The following is an 18,119-nucleotide window of genomic DNA, read 5'->3' as shown; positions in this document are numbered from 1 at the left end:
TGGTTTAAAAGACTAACCAATGTCCTTCAAGGAAGCATACCTACTAACCTTCACAACTCTAGTCCCAAACCACACAGATGACTCTTAATGCCTTCTATAGTAGCCTTGCAAGGCACTAAGTTATACTCAAGTGTTGCTATGAAGCAAAGGGCCCAACAACAACTTCTCATTCAGAGTAATAAAGCAGCCATGACAAGGTCATTTACATTTCAAGGACAAATGTAAAAAGAAAATCAGGTGCAAATTTGAAACCAATATAGGTCAAGTGTAATTCTGAAAAATTGAAAAGAAAATTGTAAAAAAAAAGACTGCAAGGAAAAACAACATGAATAAATTACATAGAATACACAGCACAGACACAAAGCATTCGGCCCAACTGACCTAAACCAGCATTTATGCTCCATAAATGCACGGTAGCACAAGTGGATAGCACTGTGGCTTCACGGCGCCAGGGTCCCAGGTTCAATTCCCCACTGGGTCACTGTCTGTGCGGAGTCTGCACATTCTCCCCGTGTCTGCGTGGGTTTCCACCGGGTGCTCCGGTTTCCTCCCACAGTCCAAAGACGTGCAGGTTAGATGGATTGGTCATGATAAATTGCCCTTAGTGACCAAAAAGGTTAGGAGGGGTTATTGGGTTACGGGGATAGGGTGGAAGTGAGGGCTTAAGTGGGTCGGTGCAGACCCGATGGGCCAAATGGTCTCTTTCTGCACTGTATTTTCTATGTTCTATATGAGCACTTTCTGACATTTCTACTTCCAACCCTATCAGCATTATCTCCTATTTCTTTCTCCCTCCTCTGCAGCTTCCCATGAAACAGATCTATGCTATTTGCCTCAACTATTCTTTGTGGTTACAAATTCCATGTTCTAACCACTCTTCGTAAATAAGTTTCTTCTGAATTCTCATTAGACTCATTAGTCGCTATCTTATATTTATGGCCTTTAGTTCTGGTCTCCCCACAAGAGTTAACAGCTGCTCTCGATCTACCTTATTAGAAATTTTTATTATTTTGAAGGTCTCTGTAAGGTCACTCCACTGTCTCCTCTTTTTTTAGGGAAGAGAGCTCCCACTAGCCTTTCTAATCCTCCCTGATAGTAACCATTCATTTCTGTTATTACCCTCATGAAGCTTTTATTCGCCTTCTCCAATGCCTCTACATCCTTTTTATAATATGGGGTCGAGAATTCTTCATAAGGCACTCAACAATATGACACAGCCATTATCTTTTATTAATAATGTAACATACCTAACAAAGACAAGAGATATATTTTTTTTAATGTATTCTGTTCCAAACTTATGCAAATGGTTACAAAATATAAACAGTCTGGGGAACTTACTTCCCAATATACAATTATACAGTTCGTACAAATTTTTTCCCCATTTCCTCCCCCTTCTCGATGAACAACTCTTCAAACATGGCCACGAACATCTCCCCACCTTGCCTTGAAGCCTTCATTTAATCTTTTCCAGATGGAGAAAGTCATGCAACTCTCCCAGCCAGGCCTCAACCCCTGGTGGCGTTGCCCTGGTGGTGGTATTAGACCGCCATTCTAATACGATTCTTCGCTGGGCAATCAGAGAGCCAAAGGCCACGACATCGACCTTCCTCTCCTCCATCAGTTCTGGCTCCTCCAATATCCCAAATATCGGCACCAATGGGTCCGCCCCCCCCCCCCCCCCCCTATCATCGTTAGCGCTGCAAACACTCCCACCCCAAAATCTCTCCAACTTCTCGCAACCCTAGGACATATGTGTATGATTCGCTGGTCCACGCCCATACTTCTCATGCTCATCTGCCATTCACCAGAAGAACCCACTCATTCTTACCCAAGTCACATGTACCACCTCGAACTGTATCAGGCTCATCCTCGCAGATGAGGAAGTCCCATTTACCCTTCGTAGTGCCTCACTCCACACTCCCCAGTTTATCTCCCCACCCAGCTCCCCTTCCCCTTAATCTTCACCACCTGCTCACTTCCCTGCTCTCTCAGCCATCCATATATGTCTACGATCCTGCCCTCTCCTTCCACATCCGGATGCAGCAGTCGCTCCAAAAGGGCATACCTCGGTAGCCTGGGGAACTCTTTCCACAACTTCCGTACAAAGTCCCTTACCTGCAAGTATCTAAATTCACTTCCTCTTGGAAGCTCAGCCCTCTCCTTCAGTCCTCTACACTGACAAACCTCTCTTCCAGGTACAGATCCCTTAGCTTGACCAGCTGCACTTCTTTCAACTTCCAATGCATACCGCATGTCCCCCCCCCTCCCCGGGCTCGGATCCATGGTTTTCGCACAGCGGCACCAGCACCAACATCCCCTCCATTCAAAAGTGCTTCCTCAGTGGGTTCCAGAGATTCACTGTGGACTGCACCACTGGGCTCTCCACGTATTTCCTTGGCGCCAGTGGCAACGCTGCCATCACCATAGCCCACAGGCTGGACCCCCAACAGGATTCTTTCTCCATCCTAACCCATTCTGCCCCTCTCCTTCCCACCACCGCCTCACCTTCTCCACATTCGCCACCTTCTGCCTCTGTCACAGGTTCCTCTTTATCCTTGGTACCTTCCCTGTCCACACAAACTCTGAGATAATCGTGTCCAGTTTCTGGAAAAAGACCTTTGGTACAAAAATCAGAAGTATCTGGAATACGAATAAAAACCTTGGCAAGACATTCATCTTCACCACTTGAACCCTCCCTGCCAGAGTCAGACGCAGTGAGTCCCACCTCTTCCGATCCTCCCTAACCTCCTCTACTAGTTTTATTAGATTCCACTTATGCAGTGTCGCCCAGTCTCCCATTACCAGAATCCCCAGATATTTAAACCTATCTCTGGCTACCATAAATGGTAACACCCCCCTAGGTTGGCTCGCCGACCCAGCTCGTGGTATAGTCATCTGGGGTCTTCCAACTTGCACTGACCCTTCCCCCTCTGCCATCTTTCCAATCACTGCTGCGTCACAGGTCTCTTCCAACTCCTTGGCCAGATCTTTCACCTTCTTCTGCCGCGTTTGGTAACCAGCAGACATGCCAGACTTGGGTCGGGGGAATTCTCCTCCAACCTTCAGCTACACTTTTCTGTCTAAGTTACTTCCGTTTTTAGGTAAAAGAGGGCTCTTCACTACGCCTTCAAGCAGGAGCTGCCCTGTGTGCGACCACTCGCACCATGGCCGCCACTGGAAGTCCCACAAAGACAATATATTGATAATGTACATATCTCCATTCAGTTCAAAATTTGTTTGTATAATTTAAACTAACTAGGAAAATATCTTATTTTCTGTCTTCTGCTAATGTGCCCCGAAACCAAAGTAGATCATAGAAAATGAAAAGGTGTCCAAATAATGAAATGTGCTGAGTGGTTTACAAATCTATGACATAATTTATGTTCACCCTTTTGAGGATTGAGTGAGGAATGAATATGCTCAAACTGCAGCATTTAAATGCCATGGATGAGGCGCGTGAAGTGGAAAATGTCTTCTAACACAGTCATTTTCAAACTCAGGATCGCGACCCACAGGTGGGTCATGGGCGGGTGTCGTGATGGTCGCCGAGCGATCGGTCGCAGTGTTCCCGATTGCGGGAGGAAGTACCCAACAACTGCGACTGGCTTTCAAGAATGCCGGTCATCCTGCGCATGCATGTTGCCTCAATTAGATATAGCAGTGAGCAGAACTGAAGCCCAGCTGGGCCTCCTCCTCTTGGCATCAATGCTCTGTCCCAGAAGCAGATTTTTTTTCAAGTCAATGGCGTCTTCCCACCAGAAGCCAAGGCACAGAGCAGGTCACGTGCCCCGTACACTGATGTCACGTCCTCTGGGTGCAAAATTGGTGGAGAGATTCCTCCATTTTGGAGCTGCCAGCAAACAAGCAACAGGACTGAAAAATTGAAAATAGATCGCTTCATAATAAGGACGAGGGGGCCAGAGACACAAACAGGCCAGGATCTCACAACTAAATCTGCTGGAGAGAGCTGCTGAGGAGAGTCCATGGCAGGACAAAGCAGTGCTGGTGTGAACTACTCAGGAGAATCCACAGCAGGACAAAACAGTGCTGGTGTGAGCTCCAGGGCCTCTGATATACAACCCATTAAGAATAAGCTGAAATGAGGAACGAAGCAGTATAAAGATGATTTCTTGAGGTATGGCTTTATTAATTGTGCCAATGCAAATCAGGTGGCAAAGCCCATGTGTGTTATATGCAGGGATGTACTGGTAAATGAAAGATGACAACCCTTAAAACTTCAATTGCATTGGAAGACCTAGGCATGATTAGTTCAAGGGCAAACCTCATGATCTTTTTCAAAGTTTGCAACGAGAACGAGAACATCAGCTAAAGTCCTCATCAGAAATGTAACATTGAACGACAAATCAAGTGAGATCAAGAGGACCAAGCAGGCATTAAAGGTAATCAAAAATGGTGTGGCGTGATGGTCGGCTCGTGTGGGTCGCATATGTCGGCCGGCGTGGGTCGCGAAGTTCGGCCAGCGTGGCCCGCGAAGTTCGGCCAGCGTGGGTCGCGATGGTCGGCCAGCATGGGTCGAGGTGGTCGGCCAGCGTGGATCGCGAAGGTCGGCCAGCGTGAGTCACGAAGGTCGGCCAGCGTGAGTCACGAAGGTCGGCCGGCATGGGTCGTGAGGGTCGGCCGGCATGGGTCGTGATGGTCGGCCAGCGTGGGTCGTGATGGTCGGCCAGCGTGGGTCGTGATGGTCGGCCAGCGTGGGCCACGAAGGTCGGCCGGTGTGGGTCGCGAAGGTCAGCCGGCATGGGTCGCAACAGTTGGCCGGCGTGGGTCACGAAAGTCGGCCTTTTGGTAAAAGTGGGTTCCTGGAAAAAAAGTTTGGAAAACACTGCTCCAACGTCACGAGCAAAATTAAGAGTCTGAGGAGACAACAATCAGCAGCGACCTTACAGGTGTAATATTATATCTAAGAGTGTTATAACTCTGCTAGATTAGATTTAGTTGTTGACAGGGTTCAAATTATTGTTAACCTGATGCAATTAGCTCATTTTGCATCTTTAAGATAGTAAAACCACTCAAGCTGATTCAGAGGCCAGGAACGGAGACAGAATTTGTCACGAGGGAACAGAGTATGTGGTGATGCCGAAGACAATGGCTTGGACTTCCCAAAGTTCAATTGAAGAAAATGTTGGCTCATTCAGGAGTGAATGGGAGCCAAGCAGTCTGACAACACAGAGGCGGTGCAGGAGTCAGGTGAGATGGCAGTAATGTAGAACTGGGTTCTGTCAGTGTGCATGTGCAACCTGACATAAAAGCAAATTACTGCAGATGCTGGAAGCTTTGACAAAGGGTCATCTGGACTCGAAACGTTAGCTCTTTTCTCTCCCTACATATGTTGCCAGACCTGCTGAGATTTTCCTGCATTTTCTCTTTGGTTGCAACCTGGCATTGTGTTTTTGGATGCTGCTGCTGAGGGACAGCATGTCGGTGAAAAATAAGAAAGGGCCAAGGACAGGCCTTCAAAGGAACTAATGATATTGCTCCTACAGTGCCACTGGGACCACTGCTACTTAGGCATTGTACGTGTCTGCATCAAAATGAGCTGGCATCACACATTTAATTATTTCAATGGCACTCCTATCACTAAGGGCATGATGCGCAGGCAGTCCCAAGAGGTTTAGGGACAGGAATGCAGAGCATTAGCAGCAATGGAAGAGCCGCTGACTGCCTGTATTTTGCTGCTGTTGTTTCCCTTGAAAAGTGGGGTCAGCGCACGATGACTCTTTCATTAAATGGGTATTGGAGATCAAAGTAGATAAAGTACAAAGAGAAGGGTGGTTCTATTGAAAAGAGAGGACCAATCAACGGGCAAAAAAAAGTGTTTTGGCACATGCTGTCCTGAAATGTCCACTCCAAACCACATTATTGGAAGAATGCAAACCACATTATTTGCATAAAAGTCAAGACCATGATATGCCAAGCGCAATTGGAGGAGGTGGGAATGTTGGCTTTGAGTGCTTCTAGGGGCATTATGCTGCACCACACGAATTGACACTAAGCATGCTCAGGCTGCAGAGATCCAGAATTGGATGAGTTGGCATACTGGTGTCAAGTATTGCATTATTGATCTCAAATATAAAAATACTCAATCATTTCACTCCTTTTAACTTATCATCCACTGCTGGACTCTCCTAAAATATATTTCTATAATCTTTCAACACAAGCAAAAAACACACATTATATAATTCAAAAATAAGACAAACATGACACTAAAAGGGGGATTTAGCTAATCAATTCAGTTACTGCATTACTCATATTTCACTACACTTTTGTTTTGTGATAGCCCTTTGTCATTCTCTATTTTCTCTAGAGAGCAGTCTGTGATCAACTATTTAAGATGAATACCTTCCTGTGCAAAATCCAGTGTCAGCAGTCTTCAAATAGGCATAATATTGAAACTCCATCGCACTTATATTTACACACACTATATCAAAATAAGTGCATGCAGCAATACTTAAGCTGGAATGGGACAATGAATTATTTCTTATTTCAATTGGTGCCCAGAGCTGTCAAAATTAGGAAAATTCTAGCCCTGAGCTTCTCACAAATGCGACGTACCTGAAACATAAATAATTTAAAATAGCAAGAGCATGGATTGCTTGGAATATATCCAAGTTTACATTTCTGAGACCATTATTGCATCTGTTTTAATCCGACATATATTTCAATTCTTGAGTATATTGACTCATCCACAGAAGGAGCTGCATTATCAGTTGGAGATAACTGCATTTGCATGTTTCAGTAAATATACCCAGCTCTGCAGCAATGCAAGCAAATGGTTAACAATGAGGAATTGGCAATGTGACTCAAGTTTCAGAGTGGTGATCTGGATCCTCAAAAGTAAATAATAAAAGAATACCTCAATAGGGATGTAATGTTCTTGTAGGATGGCATGATTTATATTACAAGAACACTTGTAGCTAAAGCTATAAATGACTTATTAACATTAACTGTGGGTAAACTAAATACAAAACAGCAGATGAATAACGGTATGAACATACACAAACAACCTCTCTCCCAGCTCCCTAGTCAATCTGAGGTTACCTGACTCTAACATTCACGTATATACCAATGAGACTCCTAGCAGTCAGTCGGTGAATTACAACACAATCATGATATCAGCACATCCCCTTTCCTTTGAAGGAATAAATTAATATATTATTATCAGCAAATTACATGTCCGTGTGGAGTATGCACATTCTCCCCGTGCCTGCATGGGTTTCGTCCCTACGACCCAAAAAGATGTGCAGGATAGGTGAATTGGCCATGCTAAATTGCTCCTTAATTGGAAAGAAAGGAATCGGGTATTCTAAAAAAAAATTTTTTTTTTTTTTTAATTTGCTCGCCTCGGACTCCCATCCTCTTCCTAGCAATTGCCTGAGGCAGAATAAGAACATTTGCAAACTCAGTATTGCATTTTATTTTATTTTATTTTAAATTTAGAGTACCCAATTCATTTTTTCCAATTAAGGGGCAATTTAGCGTGGCCAATCCACCGAGCACATCTTTGGGTTGTGAGGGCGAAACCCACGCAAACACGGGGAGAATGTGCAAACTCCACACAGACAGTGACTCGGAGCCGGGATCGAACCTGGGACCTCGGCACCGTGAGGCTGCAGGGCTAATCCACTGCGCCACCGTGCTACCCCCTATTGCATTTTACCTTACAATGAGCCACTTACCACATATTTACGACATGACCAATCTCCAGAACATTGCTAGTCTTCTCATCTCCATCAGTTTATTTGATGCAAAAACTCTCATTTGTACCTTTGCTGCCTTCAGACCTGACTATTCCAATGTATTCTTGGCCAGACATCCGCAAAGAACAAAGAACAAAGAAAAGTACAGCATAAGAACAGGCCCTTCGGCCCTCCAAGCCTGCGCCGACCATGCTGTCCGTCTAAACTAAAATCTTCTACACTTCCGGGGTCCGTATCCCTCGATTCCCATCCTATTCATGTATTTGTCAAGATGCCCCTTAAATGTCACTATCGTCCCTGCTTCCACCACCTCCTCCAGCAGTGAGTTCCAGGCACCCACTACCCTCCTTGTAAAAAAACTTGCCTCGTACATCTCCTCTAAACCTTGCCCCTTAAACTTATGTCCCCTAGTAATTGACCCCTCTACCCTGGGAAAAAAGTCTCTGACTATCCACCCTGTCTTTGCCCCTCATAATTTTGTAGACCTCAACGTTCAACAATTTGTTGTTGAGCATTCTTCAGCCTCAGCATAATTTGTAAGATCCATACTGCCAACTTTGTACGACAGTCCTTGCCAAATTTACTCCAGGCCAAACATGCAACACAAAAGCATGGATAAACATGAAAGAATAAACAAATATTTAGGCAGAGTGGGGTAAAGGCCTTAAGTACAAAGCCATCCAAAGTGATAGGATTTGATAATCCGAAGAGCTGGCAAAATAAAGCAGCAACGCTAACAAATTGTTAATTATAACCTGCTGGGGGGGGCATGGTAGCGCAGTGGTTAGCACTGCTGCCTCACAGCACCGAGGACCCGGGTTCGATCCCGGCCCTGGGTCACTATCCGTGTGGAGTTTGCACATTCTCCCTGAGTTTTCTTGGACTCACCCCCACAACCCAAAGAGGTGCAGTGTTGGTGGACTGGTCACTCTAAATTGCCCCTTAATTGGACAAAAAAACAATTGGGCACTTTAAATTTAAAAAATATATAAGCTATGTTGCTGAGTACAATTTGTAAGCACACTAAACATTCCACAACAAATCCAGTATGATTAAATGCAGAATAAAACTCACTACTATACAATGTTCTGTTTTATTTTCAACCTCGAACTAGAATGCCCTATTACACTAATATGTCATGTTTCTCTTTCTCACACCAGCTAACCTGTGGCTTTTCTGAGAAAGATTGCCGATTCAGTAACAATTTGATTCGTTGTGTGCCCATGACCACTAAGAACTGGATGAAAAGCTCCCAAATTGATTTCAGTTGCAGAGAAAACGTTCACATAGTCAGTTTGTGCAGGATTTGAAACCAGGTCCTGGAGGCAGAAGGACAGTGGCTTGCAAAATAATAAAAAACTTGCAATGGTTCAAAATATTTTGTTGCAATTCAGAACAAATGTTTAACAGAAGAAGCCTAAGGCAACTAGTGGGAGGATCAAGGACAATTTCAGTGTTCGAGGAAGATGCTTCTTTTATTGATGTATCAGCTGGCAACTATTGAAAACGATGCTTCACTGGTTAAGCACATACTCTGGATGTCAACCAGACACATGCTGACTTATTGTGTGGGAGTGAAGAGAATGACAAAAGATTACCGAACAGGTACATAAATCAAATTCCAAAAAGTAAGAGTGGAAGATGCAAGTTCACGTACTATTTAATGTAGATGTCTTTTAGATCAGATGTCAAACAAACGTTCAGGCGGATACTAATTAGTCTATTTGAAGAGGAACATGAGAATTTCCTGGTGTCCAAACTAACATTCCTCCCACTGTCAACACTACCAAAAAGCAGATTATCTAGTCAGTCAGTCATTTTATTTTTACTGTCTGTGGGATTTAACTGGGCTACTGCATTTGTCTGCATAATAACTGTGACTACACTCCAAAACAAATGCATTCATTGTAAAGTGTTTTGGAAAGTTTGGTAAATTCACTAGATAAATGCAGGTTCTTTCTTCTTATTAATGTATAAGACACTAAATTTATGCCATTATTTAGGAACATCATGTAATGTGCAGTCATATCTAATCTGTTAAATTGCCTCTTGTTATAAATTGGGAGTACAAGTCTAAGGGAAATGGAGAAAGTTAAATATCACAGTTCTGAGGAGATGGAATAACAGACTTAAGTAGCTGAAAGGAAAGTGCCCTGCTCCAACAGAAGCAAGATGTTTAAACGACTATCAAGGACTAAAATAACTATAATAAGCCTCCTGTAATTTGAATCGTTTTGGCTTTTAACTGTTTGGCAAAGTTTGGTTTACAGAAATGCAATGCTGTCCTTCATCTTCATGCAGTTTCATACAATTTTGGAGTGGAACACTAGCGATTCATCTTGCTTGTGGATCACCTTATGCGTGTAAATATGCACCAAAGAGGTAGCAGCAGAGTACAGTGCTGTTCCTAAGATAGGCAAGTGCATTGCCTTGTTGAGGAGCTTAATGCTGCAAGTAACTGATGGCATCCCTGATCCAAGAAGGCTTAGCACTGTCATTAGGTGCAAGTGAATATTATTCCAAACTCCAGCAATATCACATTTTTCACTGATGAGTACATAAAAGCTACTTTCAACCTTGAACTGTACTGATGGTACTGGCTTTTTTTATGGATTTACTTTACACTCGAGCTAAAAAAGCAACTTACAATATCAACTTCAAATGCAAAACATATCAGTTATAGAATTCCATTGATTCCATAGCAGCACATGCAGTGGTAATAAATTAAAAGTACTGGAAGTCAAGCACTTCACTCTAGGAAGAAGAATTGGCGAACATATCATCCTTCAGATAACCTCATGCCTCTCACACTGGCTGGCAGAATGAAGCACAGGTGAATGCATAGGAACAAGAAATCTGCGTTTTCGATTACATTTTATGCATAACCTTTACAAAAAAGGTGAATAAAAATTCACAATACACTCCCACAACTACATCAAGTAAAATGCAAGAGCACCAACTGATCCACAGGTTTCTCTATCAAATGATTCTTGGAAAGGATGCGACTAAACTGACATGTTCTGACATACCTCTGGTCCTACATCAAACCCAAGCATTCTAATAAATGATCTGGCATGCCATTAAGCCCACAATCAGCGCTGAGCTCCTCCAAATCCCAATGGGGTGGTATTGTAGCACAGTGGTTAGCACTGTTACTTCACAACTCCAGAGTTTCAGGTTCAATTCCTGGCTTGGGTTACTGTCTGTATGGAGTTTGTATGTTCTCCTCGTGTCTGCGTGGGTTCCTCCGGGTGCTCCGGTTTCCTCCCACAGTCCAAAGATGGGCAAGTTAGGTGGATTGGCCATGATAAATGGCCCTTAGTGCCCAAAAAGGTTAGATGGGGTTACTAGGTTACGGGGATAGGGTGGGAGAGTGGGCCTATGTAAGGGTGCTCTTTCCAAGAGCCGGTGCAGACTGGATGAACTGAATGGCCTCCTTCTGCACTGTAAATTCTTTTATTCATAAACTTAGAGTACCCAATTCATTTTTTCCAATTAAGAGGCAATCTGGCGTGGCCAATCCACCTACCCTGCTCATCTTTGGGTTGTGGGGGTGAAACTCCGCAAACACGGGGAGAATGTACAAACTCCACACGAACAGTGACCCAGAGTCAGGATCGAACTGGGACCTCAGCGTCGTGAAGCAACAGTGCTAACCACTGCGTACCGTGCTGCCCTTGCACTGTAAATTCTATGATTCTATGAAATCCATCCTCTTCTTTGTGAGGCATGTGCTTGGGAATTTGTGGGTCACTTGTGACATGTAGATCAGCCTACTTCTCACTATTTACAGCATAAAGTTTGGCAAACAGTACATGGTTGAGGATAGCATATCGGCGGTGAAATTTTAAATGAGCTGAAGTTTATGGAAAGTAGATGATAAGAGACTGGTCAGGAAAGCATTTGAATAACCGAGTCTGGAAGTGACAATGGCATGGGATGAGGTTTTTGGCATGCGTGCTTTACAATATGAACTATATAGGGTCAGAATTCAACTCAGGATTAAACATTCTGGTTCAACCTGAGACAGCAGTTAGCAATAACAAAGCCTTTTGTGGATTAAACATCTTTGATACTTATACCAATGTGCCCTCTCGATTTTGCTACTTAGACCTCTATGAAGTAGTCATTGTATATTTGGCATCAAAGGCTGGAAAAACACTATATGTTTCCACTGGGAGTGATAAAAGACTGAAGATAGGATTTCATGAATAGTGACTTGACCAACGATACCTCCAGCCTGCCTTCACCTGTGATCATCTTGAAACAAGCAAATATACTAAAGATCAATTATACGACGAGACACTCCTCTTAGTGTCACATCATAAAGAAATAATGTACATTATAAGCTTGTACATGATTTTTCTTTAGCAAAAATAAATAAAGTACATAGATAAAAACGTTTTAAATCTTACTTGTTCCATATTTGTTTCCTTCTCATTCCCTTGTGACTTCAAGTTCTTACTCCAAACTGGCAGCAATCTTTTGATCTGTTTTTCATATTCAATCTATGATACACAATAATATATAAGTATTACTTTAACCTTTTTTTTTATATCTCAGTTTTGCTTTTGTAAGAAAAGCTGCCACGTTGGAATCAGCCACAGATCAATGCCATGGCTCAGCTCCAGGCATTGGAAATACACCGGAATGTGAGCTGGTCCATGTGGAGCAGGAAATACCATACTGATAAGAATGGTGCACATGCTGAAAGTGGCTACCGGGTTGCTCGGTGCATGAGGTAGAACTTGTAGAGCTTCTCTTGTAAGCTGAAACCTCTGCCTGAATACTCTGGTAGGGGAGAATTGATGCCAGGTGCATTGTGTAACTTGTGTTATCTCATCAGTCTGGTCTCACTCTATTGCTCCTTGTCTTCTTCCAAGAAACAAAGTTACAGACTAATTGTGTGAAAGTGAACAAACTCAGCAATAGCATGATGGGAAAAATAGCCAACTTATGTAACCAAGTGTAAGACAGCTGTGTCAGCTAAGTGCCAAGATCAGACCCTGACAAACTAGACAAAGCTAAGAATCCACATAATTGTATCATACAAGGCCAGAAGAGGGAAAATAGTGCCTGACCTTAGTAAAACCTGACAACAAAGCCACGATCTAGGAATGTCCTAATAACACAACCTCCTCATGACCTAGGTCCATCTGCGTCAAGGCATCATGAGGGCAGAGGTGAAAAACAAAATAGGACCACGTCTTAAATCCTCTAAAGACAAAATACTGCAAATAAGCCGAGTCAGGGTCTTCCATGACAACATGTTTGATCAGAAGTTATGACTGTATTGACATTTTTGAACAAGGTCTGTTTTTGTAAAATGATACAGCTTTTGTATAAATATTGAACGTTTTCTCCATGTCTTTGCGAGCTTGAGAAAGAATGAGCAGGTTTACCTTAACAGCTCTCTCTCTCTAACCTGTAGCCATCTGCATGGAGACTTTGGTCAATAAAGACAAAGTTATTTATTTCGAAACAGAGTTGTAAAGTTGTTTTCTTCACAGTCTTGAAGTAGGAAAAATTTTAAAAGACGACAATTGGAAATCCAGTGTGAAAAAGAAGGTAGGAAATACATTAACGTAAATCAAGACACAGGTGATGGCAAAGTTGGTGGTAACGAAGTAGGTGAAATAGTTTTAGCAGTATCTGTAACTGAACAAACTTGTCATTTTGAATTTACTTTTGCCTCCACAATAATGCTGAGTAAATTTATGTGCCAGTTTAGTATTGGCAAGATCACAACTCAGATTTGAAGAGGTGGAAAATGAGGCATATTCATATTATTATTGTTCCCCTTACTTATATCCATACAGAAACTGGGAGGGGTGTGGTTTGAGGGGCACTTCCTCCATCTGCTAAATATGATGGTTGAAAATCAGTAACACACTTAGGTGGACACAGATTTCGCAGAATGAATATTCACCCTATTTTCCACATCTCTCCACCTAATTATCATCAATAAATCAGACATGGCAAAAATCGAGCTTAGTACTGTTCGTATTTTCAAAATCAATAATTTTAATATGACCTGACCATTCTGATATTTGATTCAATATGTTATTTTGTATAATAAACTAACATGGTCTGAAAACCATTTTGTACTAATATAGAAGATATTTTTTTAAATTAAAACAGTTACTGCATTATTGAAATAATGCCAGGACAAGTAGTTTGTCTCACTGTGAGGTTTTTTTAAATTTAAAGTACCCAATTCTTTTTTCCAATTAAGGGGCAATAGAATTTGGCACATCTTAATTGAAGGTTCTTTTGTTTTTCTGCCTCTGTAGATAGTTCAGGCAGTTCCCTATCTGCCCCTCCCCCTTCACCAACACTCCGACTCCCTCCCTCCCCACCACCCTCTTTTCCCCTCTCTCCCCACCACCCTTCTTTCCCCTCTCCCCCCACCACCGTCCTTTCCCCTCTCTCCCCACCACCACCCTTCCTTTCCCTTCTTTTGGTACAGAGGCAAGGGTATTTGGTCTTTCCAGTGCAAAGTTTAGTGTTTGTACCATTTGTTTTTTTGTAGAAATGTGTTCTGAACTGTTTTAATAATCAGAGTATCCACTCCCCCTCCCCGTACATTGATACTGAGGGGAGGGTACCCTGTTTCTCCGACACAAAATTTGTGTTTGTACCGTTTGGCCTTGCATATATTTTTTACTGTTTTAATAAAGAGGTATGGCCAATGCACCTACCCTACACATCTTTGGGTTGTGGGGGTGAGATCCACGCAGACATGGGGAGAATGTGCAAACTCCACACAGACAGTGACCCGGGGCTGTGATCGAACTCAGGTCCTCGGCACAGAGCGTCAGCAATGCTAACCACTGCGCCATCGTGCTTCCCCATGTTTTACAATTAAACATAATTAACACTTGATTTTAAATAAATGAATTGAAACTTAGCAGTTTCTAAATTGTCAGGTTGTCTCTCAAACCAGACTGCAAAGATAAGACATGCTGAAATGGTATCCTTTCCTGTCCACAAATGTTCCTGGCTGTCTGGAAGGTACTTTAGTGGAAACATGTGAACAATCTATTATGATTTGGACCTTTACAAATCTGGTAATGCTGCCAAACCCTCCGTCTCTTTCTTAGGCAGTGAGGAGTAGCTGTTTGTCCCCTGACGCAGAGCAAAGTACCCCAAACTCATGTTGTTTGTGCGGACACTCGCCCTCAGTTCCTTATATAATAGCCATACCCACTCCGTGAATCTCTGCCAGATTCCAAACCTCTCAAGAACCGCAATCCAATAGCCCCATTCTACTCGATGAAATACCTATTCCGTGTCCAGCGCAACTACCACCTCTGTCTCCTTTCCCTCAGCCGCCGAAATGATTACATTTAATTACCTCCTAATATTTGAGAAAAGCTGCCTTCCTTTCAGAAACCCGGTCTGGTCCTCCCCCATCACCTTGGGAGGCACCCGTCCAACCTAGTGGCAGTACCTTTGCCAATATCTTTGCATCCACATTCAATAGCGATATAGACCTGTATGACCGACACTCCGACAGGTCCTTATCTTTCTTTAAGGCCTGACCCAATGTTGGTGGTAGCACCCCCATCCCTATCGCCGCCTCAAACATCCTCACCCAGTATCAGTCCCCTCCCCCCCTTTTCACACCTCTTAGGCCCATGGAAACATGTTCAACCAGGCTTCAATGGCCACAGCCCCTCCCCCCACCACACCTCCATTCACTAGTCAACTTGAGCTTGCTAGTATGGTGGACGCTGCCCAGGCCCCACTCCCCTCCAATCTCCTCCCCCAAACGGTTCCAGGAAAACAAAGCAATCCCCTTCAAACAAACAAATCCAGTGCAAACATACAAACCCAGAAAATCATCGTTACAAAAAAATCCCCACTCTTATCTCATCCAAATAAGCAACTTCACCTCATTTCACACATGTAACAACATGAAATAAAAAATAGAACCTTCCATACCCTCGGTCCAAGACCGGTCCTCAGTCCCATTTCTCACTTCTGCCCCAGTCCTTCTGCCTTCATAAATGTCTCTGCCATTTCCACCGTCTTGAAATAAAAGTCTACAGAGTTGTAGGTCACCTTCAACTTTGCTGGGTACACTATGCCGAACCGCACACCACTGTTATACAGTGCCGTCTACACTCGGCCAAAGGCAGCCCGCCTCCTCGCCAACTCCATAGTTAAGTCCTGGTAAATACGTATACCAGCTCCAGCCCACTGCACCTACAGCTTCTGCTTCGCCCAACTCAAGACCTTCTCCTTCACGTGGTACTTGTGGAAGCAAATAATCACTTCTCTTGGAGGCTCATTCGTCTTTGATTTGGCCTCAACGTCCAATGAGCCCGAACCAGTTCTTACCGGGAGGGATCTATCCTCTCCTCCAACAGCTCCGCCAACATCCTGGCAAAGTACTCAGTCGGCCTCAGGCCCTCCACCCTTTTGGGCAGGACCACGATCCTCAAGTTTTACCGCCTAGATCTGTTTTCCAGGTCCTCCAATTTGGCTCCAGACCTTTGTTGGCCTCCATCACCCTCTGCAGCTCCTCACCCATCGAGGTGAGCTGATCGCTGTGTTGTGACAAGGCCTCTTCCACTCCCTTCATTTTCTCACCCTGTTCCCGCACCTCAGCCGAAGTCTTCAACACAGCCACCTTCACCGGGGCAATCGCCTCCTCCATCAGCACCTTCAGCGCCGCCATCCTCTCCTTCCTCATCACCTCCATGTGCTTTGCAAACTGTTTCTTGAGTTCCAAATCCATCACCTCGGTCATCTTTTCTCCTGTCAGCTGTGCGGTCCCACCCAGCGACCCAGCTTCCGCTATCTTTCCAGCTGCCGAGCTGACCCTTTCGCTCGATGGTAAACGTTTACTCGCTCCCTTCTTTTCGGCGGCTTTCTTTTGGTTTTTCGACATCCCCTTCCTTCCTTCTGTCTTCCTGCACTTATTTGTCGAAAAATTGCCCCTGAGACCTGGCATTAAACTCTAAAAAGTCAAGCCCCAAGCAGGAGCCACCCAACGTGCGACTTCCTCCCACATGCCACCACTGAAAGGCCCGGGAAAGTGGAGTTGAGGTTTATCATATCAAATCAATTATGATGTCATTGATTGGTGGAGTAGACTCGATGGACCAAATTATCTACTTTTGCTCCTATGTCTTATGGTCTCCTCCTAAAATAATCCCGACCAGTTTCAATTAGATCGATGATTGGCATGCACATTACCAGCTTCTGTTGAAACCAGCTGATTTACAACTACCCAACCAACTGCTTTCAAACTGTTTGTCCGCTTCAGTTTAATTAATTGCTCCCCACAAAGCTTTGAAGATTTTGAGCATTATAAAGGTACAAGGTAGGATAACAGCTGCAGAGACATAAAACATATTTGAGTATAATTAAGTAGACAGGTAAAACATAAATCTAAGGGAAGAGTTACTGATATTGTATAAAGCATTAGTAATGTCAGAGTTAGACATGTTGTCATGCACAAGAAAAGATCTAGATACGGGGAGAAGATTCAAAGGAAGGCAACAAGATGATTCGGGATTTGAAGCTAAATCTCTCCCCATTTAAAATAATTGGTAGAGAAGTAATTCAAGTTTTCTTAAAAGTCATGAAGTGATTAAAATAAAATAAGTCTGATCAGTTCTTCTCATTTGGATCCAATTCTAACAGAAGAAACTGAGTTTCTTTTTAAATTACTATTAATCCAAGTGTAAGAGTTTTCACACTGTTAATACAGAAGTGATATAGCACAGAAACAGGATATTAGACCAATCAAGTCTGCACTATTATCTTTCTCTTAACCAGCTATTGAGTTTAATCAATAACATCCCATCCTTCTGCTCCCCTCCCCCACTTTTAATATTACTCAAACAACTAGCTAATTTTTAATGAATTTATGCACTGTGCTTCAATAACAGATTGTGAGAAAGAATTGCACATGCTAATCACCCTCAGCTGAAGATTGTTTTCTAACCTAGATGGCACATTCTTTTATTCTAATCTTTATTAGTGTCGCAAGTAGGCTTACATTAACACCGCAATGAAGTTACTGTGAAAACCCCTATTCCATACCTACGCATATAGACTGCCATCTAGTGCAGGAAACATTAAGCTCAATGAAACATTCAAGACATAAGTAAATCAGTTAATCATTTAGCGAAACTTGCAAGAATAAATGCGACTTTGATATAGGGAAATTCTGAGACAAATTAGCCTTTGAGAGTCCTACATTGCTTTTTTTGGCAAACCACCATTGGACAAAATTACTCTTGGCATGAAAAATGGCCAAATGTCTGTTTTTCTCCATAGTTAACAACCAAGTAACAAAGCTCCATTCTGAGAAATCACGGGCACGACTTAACGGCCTCGTCGCACCTGACTTGGTGTCGGGACGAGGCTGTTGAATCTCGCGAA

General features: G+C 43.3%; 1 protein-coding gene across 4 annotated transcripts in view; it reads right to left on the bottom strand.

Moving 5' to 3' along the window:
- Positions 1-18,119, bottom strand: part of kiz (kizuna centrosomal protein) — a 342,742-nt gene that overhangs the window by 259,989 nt on the left and 64,634 nt on the right. For all 4 annotated transcript variants that reach the window (XM_072505712.1, XM_072505702.1, XM_072505723.1 and 1 more), the window contains one exon: positions 12,134-12,226. In XM_072505712.1, coding sequence (XP_072361813.1) covers positions 12,134-12,226 — 93 coding nt within the window. The remainder of the gene's footprint in view (positions 1-12,133; positions 12,227-18,119) is intronic.

Source organism: Scyliorhinus torazame, chromosome 1 (assembly GCF_047496885.1).
Source record: "Scyliorhinus torazame isolate Kashiwa2021f chromosome 1, sScyTor2.1, whole genome shotgun sequence".
NCBI lineage: Eukaryota > Metazoa > Chordata > Chondrichthyes > Carcharhiniformes > Scyliorhinidae > Scyliorhinus > Scyliorhinus torazame.
This window is presented reverse-complemented; position numbering and strand designations above follow the sequence as displayed.